Source organism: Pyrgilauda ruficollis, unplaced genomic scaffold (genome assembly GCF_017590135.1).
Source record: "Pyrgilauda ruficollis isolate IOZ18807 unplaced genomic scaffold, ASM1759013v1 scaffold23, whole genome shotgun sequence".
NCBI lineage: Eukaryota > Metazoa > Chordata > Aves > Passeriformes > Passeridae > Pyrgilauda > Pyrgilauda ruficollis.
Window position 1 is genome coordinate 14,449,342 of NW_024522539.1, and position 6,000 is coordinate 14,455,341.

At 46.9% G+C, this 6,000-nt stretch overlaps 1 protein-coding gene across 1 annotated transcript in view; it reads right to left on the minus strand.

Moving 5' to 3' along the window:
- MTMR10 (myotubularin related protein 10) overlaps nucleotides 1-3,044 on the minus strand; it is a 36,181-nt gene extending 33,137 nt beyond the window's left edge. The window contains exons 1-2 of the mRNA XM_041469368.1: nucleotides 2,728-3,044; nucleotides 1,392-1,452 (exon numbers count right to left, since the gene is read on the minus strand). Coding sequence (XP_041325302.1) covers nucleotides 1,392-1,452; nucleotides 2,728-2,781 — 115 coding nt within the window. The 5' untranslated portion in view covers nucleotides 2,782-3,044. The remainder of the gene's footprint in view (nucleotides 1-1,391; nucleotides 1,453-2,727) is intronic.
- Between the last annotated feature and the right edge of the window lie 2,956 nt (nucleotides 3,045-6,000).

Below are 6,000 nucleotides of genomic sequence, written 5' to 3' on the forward strand. Positions count from 1 at the left end.
CAAACAGAGTGTGAACCACGCTGCAAAAAGGGGCAGCACAGAAGTTGCTTTTTGTGACTGCTCATGGCCAGGTCTCACAGCAAAGGCAAGATGTGCTACATTTTGAGCAAAGCTCTCTCGTACTGCCCTGCAGTTGCTGTGGAATGTCTCAGAGAAGAACATGCAGTCACTTCCTTGTGAGTCAAAGGCCTTGGATGGATATCAACTGCAACATAATCAGTGAGATGCCAAGTGGTAAGCAGAAGTTTTGCAAACATAAAAATATAACTATTTCAAATATCAAGCAATCTCAGCAATGTATTTTAGGACATTTATGCCTCAAGCAAATTCTGCATTCTTTTGTTTCATGAAGAATGTCAGGCAGTTGTTATTTACTCTTTCAGCTGAACCTCTTCCACAGTATTTCAGCCTCTTAGGTACCTCACTGGACCATATCACATATCAATTAGTACTGCTTAATTAGCAACAGGCCCATGTAAAGCAGTGACACAAATAATTTTTAAGAGTTGTTTATACCTATATCAGTGTGAGTGTAAATTCATATTTTTTAATATACATTCTGAATGCTAAGAAAAAACTGTACAATGACATTGTTTTAAGCTCAAAACTATCCTTAGAAACTGCAAGCCAAATTTATTACAGTGATGTACAGTTTGCAGTGAAAGTAATCTTGGGAACAGTAGATTGTTCCTTCCATACCTGAAAAAAGGCTTTTAGAAATCCTCATTGCTCAAAGTGTCGTCTACCAGAGATTATTTCTTATTTAAAATACAGACACCATTAATATCCTACATTTTTATAAATATGTTATGATGAACAGTAATAAAAGCATTGCATTATTTCACCCACACCCCAAAAAAAATTATTCTGTAGAGGTCTGAAGACAAAAATTCCAAATTTACCTAAATGCACCACAATCCATAAGACTAAATGAATAAAGATGGCATTAGAAGTTTCCCAATACAGAAGTCAATCATACCCACACACTGGAAATTCTATGACTATTTTCCTCTAAAATAAAGGAAGACCCTGACACAGGCTTTGCTACTGGCTTCTGCACACAGGTAAAATCTGACTATCTGATGAAAGTGTAATTACCAGTAATCTTCCAAAAGGTGTCAAGAATGTACAAACACTTAACAGTGGTTTAATTTCCAATACTCACAATAAAACCAAAATATTATTCTATATGTAGTAAAGCATCACACAGGCAAAACTGCCTAGGTATTCACTTAGTGTTTCAGATGTGTTGGAATAAGTTTCTACAGACACAAACACCATTACCTTTTCCTGCTCAAAAGCAATATTCCCTCAATTAACAATGCTAAGATTAAAATATACCAAAATCAATACCAACAGAGATATTTGTCAAACTCCTGGTTCATGCCTACCTGGTAAAAGTACTGGTTCCAGTTTTTTAATTCTTGGTTCTGATGCTATATTGTCATCAGCCTGAAGAAAAAAAAAAAAAAAAAGATAATTTACTTAAGGCTCAGAACTTTACAGTCAGACACAAGCCTGACCTGCTTGTACAGAAGAGAAAGTTGTTTTAACTTAAAAAGTTCATCTTAAGGAGCTAGAATCCAATCATAGCAAGAGTTTTGAACAATTTTGAGGGCATTTAGATTTGTACCAAAAGAATAATAAAATATTTAAAATATTCATGTTTAAAAAATTGGGTAACCCAAATTATCACAAGTCACAGGGTAAACAAAACCAATTTGGCTTGATATTCAATAATGGCCCAAGATCTTCAACAAGTTTTACAGATATAGACACTCAAGTTCAAAAAAACTCTACTAACTTCTAACATGCACAGCTTTTCAACATAGGAAAGATTTAAAAAAAACCCGAAGGCCTAGAACATGGATATGCCTACTTGCACTTTAGTTTCAAACCTTCAAAATTAAAAGCTTCTACAAAAAGACTGGAACCTTCAGTGAAATAACCCCCATTTCCTACAATGATAGCAATATAACCATTTCCCAGGACTAGGAATATCCAGAACTGTGTTACATCGACATCTCACTTCTACTAAGAAATTGGGAATAAACCAAGAATCAGTCAACATGTCAAACATGTTGCTAGAAGAGGTCCTGTCCCGTCTAAAGTAAATAAATATCACTTTCTGTCAAGTGCACATCCAGATGACACAAAAAGTCCTGGTGGTTCTCGACACACTCAGTACTATTTGCGCTATATATTATTGATAGATACACTCGGTTTTCTTATTTATGCCATCAGACAGGTTCTAAACACGAAGCGATGGCTACAAGTGAGAGTTTAACTATCTGCACAGCACAGCAGCGCCCGCCGCTTTCTCCTCATCCCGCCCAGCGCTGCGAGCAAAGCGAGCCCAAACACCTGAAGCATAACTCACAACTTTCCAAAATAATCTCGCACGGGCCGATTTTAACGAACACAAGACTTTATTTTGATACAAGTCCTGCTTCCCGACCACGGTGCGGGCTCTGTCTGTGTGCGACGCGGAGACCCGGAGGCCGAGGGGCTGCACCCCGAACCGGCTGCGCAGCTTTTGTTTCCCGGTGCCACGGAGGGCTCGGGGACCCGGCAGCCCCTCCACAGGTGCTGTTCGCCACCCTCCGGGCCAGCGGGCACAGCCCCGGGGCGGCACCTCGGCCAGGGACAGGGACGGCCCGGGGCAGGCAGGGCAGGGCAGGGCAGGGCAGGGCGGGCAGGTCGGTAATGGCAGTAAAAGGCGGTTACCTGAGGCAGAAGGTACGACTTGAAGGTGGGTTTGGGCTGCTTGAGGGAGAACATTGTGGCCGCCGACGGGCGGGCCGGGCCGGGCCGGGTCCCGGAGGTGGTACCGACGCCCGCCGGCTCAGGCCCGGCGCCCGCGGCCGCTCGGGCTGCGCTCCCCGTCACACCGCGGGGGCGGCCCCGGCGCACCCTCCTTCCCCAAGGGAGGAGCCAGCGGCCTGGGCAGGCCCGGGCTGGAGCCGCTGCCGCCCCACATGGAACCCCCGAGGCTCCCTCCGCCTCCCCGAGCCGGCCCAGCGGCTCCTTGGGCGGGCGGCGGCCCCGGCGGGCCGGGCCGGGCCGTGAGGGGCGGGCGCGGTCGCGTACGGCGGCGCGGAGGGAACAAGCGGCCCGGCGGTGACGGCCGGCCCGCGGCACCGCGCAGCCCCGGCACGGCCGCACTGCCGGGGCCGGGTCAGCGCCCCCCCGGCCCCATCGTGCCCGGTCCGGGCCTGCCCCAGGAACAGCCAAACGCCGGGCCTGCGGCGGGCGGGCCGCCTTCCGAAGCACAGGATTGCCGCAGTTCGGCCTCAGAGCCCCGTGGGAGCTGAAGCCCCCGTTCGGGGGCCTGCAGGAGTTAGCGCTAGCCAGGGCTGTCTCGTAAGGCAGCGGTAAAATCCAGCTCCGGCATGGTGGAGAGAGGGGCTGGGGAGACGCTGGCACAGGCTGCCCGGGGAGGTCGTGCCTGCTCCATCGCTGGCAGCGTTCACAGCCGCGTTCTGTAAGGCCTTGAGCAAGGTGCCCCTGCCCGTGGCAGGGTTTTGAACTGGATGGTCCATCCTAAGCCCTTGACCTTCCGGGATTCTGCTGTGGCGTTCTCCCCATGTCACCCTTTACAGAAGGTGTATGCATTACAGCTGTGGGGTGTGTGCAACCCTTTCAGGCACATGGTGTGACTCTTGGGGATGGTTCTGTGCAGGGCCAGGAGCTGGACTGCACGATCCTTGTGGGTCCCTTCCAAGTCAGCATATTCTGTGTGATTCTGTGAGGGCTGGATGATGCCCCAGGCAGCTGCTGCAGTCACCCTCCCACTCAGCAGCCCTGCTGACTGTGGGAGCTGGATGTTGATCCAATATCGTTGTAACTCCCTTTAGGCTTTCCAGGCACTCGTGTTGCTCACCAGAACTTCTCCAGGACATGGAAATAACACAGGCACCTACCTAAACTGCCAAAATCCATCACTGCTCTCTCTTTTAAGTAGGAAACTGAGTAACTGTTCATGTTTGCTTAGTGGCCTATGACACCCATAAAGGTCCATACTGCAGGTGATTATTATGACTGCTCTAAACTTGGCCTCCACACTGAAAACACCTCCTAGACGAAGCAACGGTTTGGGTGGAAATGTGGTTTAATGGAGAACCCTAGATCAGGAATACACGATCTGTCAGCTGTGAGATCTATGGAAGGGGGAGAGTCTGGGTTCTGCTGCTGATGATCCAGTCACAAGGGAACTGGGTTAAACCAGCAGGTCCCTCCAGATTTTGGAGCCAGGTCTGATGTGTTCACTAGGGTAAGAAGGGCTGGCCCCTGGCTGCTGGTGCACCACAGTCATGGTTCCAGCTGTGAGCCAAGCAGAGTTCACAGCAAGGACCATGGTTTAGGGGTGAGAGTTGAAGGCCAGGACCTGACAAACAAACTGCTGGTGTTTTGTAGCCTCACCATATTAAAAAGCATAATTTTGGTTAGCTATACTGTCATGAAAATGGAACAGCTCACATACAATGTAACATTTGTAAAGGCCTGGTACAGCATAGTGGTGAATACTCCAGAAAAATGGACACATTTTTAGACACAAAATGACACATACAGTACTCAACATCAGCTGCAAGGTCAAGATCTTCCCTCATTAATAGAAGGTATATTATATTGCATTATAAAACCTGGGATGTTTTTGAACTCTGAGGGTGTGTGTTCCATGAAAGAACATACTTTAGGGCACGATCTGGATTCCACAATTTAGAGGAGATATCCCACTGATTGCAGCAGAAAGGTTTGATTGAACAGTGAGGAGGGAATTCATTGGCACCTGCCTAGACTCAGGAAAGCTCATGTGCATACAGCATTTAATGCTGTTCAACAGCCCAGGAGGGAGCACCCTGCTCTTGGGCTTGTAGATAGAGAAGATAAAACCAATACCAGTGTACTTTTCAAAACAAGTGCACCTCCTTGCACAAAGGTCCCATCTTATTGCTGTTGGCAGACAATGCCCTTCACTTTATCCTCTATTTTCACATATACCACTTTTATTTTACGCTGTAAACATCATTGTCTAAGTGGGATTATTCAGCCTGGCATGATCTCATGCCCCAGTCCATTTTAGAGAGTGCACTGTGCTGCAGATGCTGCTGATGGTGTAAAGCTGAGTGCTGTGAGAGCAAACCACAGCTCCTCTCATCCCCTTTCATAACTTAAATCCTTTGGATGTTTGATAAGTGAGAAATACTGCAGCACTAGCCCTTATCTTTATCCTTCTTTAAAGTTTTTGTTCATATTCAGAACAGTGGTGAAAGGGAATTTAACTCAAAAAGGGGGGAAGAGAAAGTGAGGGGGTGAGGAAGGCAGAAATTGTCCAGACTTGAAACTTCACATAATAAATTTGCCAGTGATATTAAAAATTATTATTATTTGCACCATATCAGAATTACAAGAGTGTTTCTCCATGAGCACAGAGACTTTTTATGGGAGTAGCTGCAAAAGCAATCTTACTAATGAGAGGATGATCACAGACAGGATAGCAAAAATTTCCATTAAGGACTGCACTGACACATTGAAATTGCAGTGCTGTTCTGAAAAGGAGCAAACAAAATCAAAACTAAGCTCTCACAAGATTTATGAGGATTGTTACTGGAACTGGTTACAAGTTTCCACTGAAAGAGTTCTATGCCAGTAGGAGAAGAAGGCTGATTTGGCAGAATTGAGTACTTTGGAGAAGCAAGTTAAATGTCACATCTTGCAGTGAGATACAGACAGGCAGAGCAGGACAGGCAAGTAGAGCAGGGTAGGCAGGCAGGGCAGGGCAGACAAGGCAAAAGGTCAGGCAGGACAGGCAGGGAAATCCTCTGGCTCCTTTTTGGAAATGAACTCAACTGCCTGCCCATCTCTGGCCATCCCAGCTCTGCTTCACTTGCTCACTTTTTTCAAACAGTTCTGCTAAGCCAGAGATTTTTGAGAATGCCTTTGTTCTATGAGAGCTGTCTTGAAATAATGGTGGGAAGACAGCTATGCAACAAAGCCAGC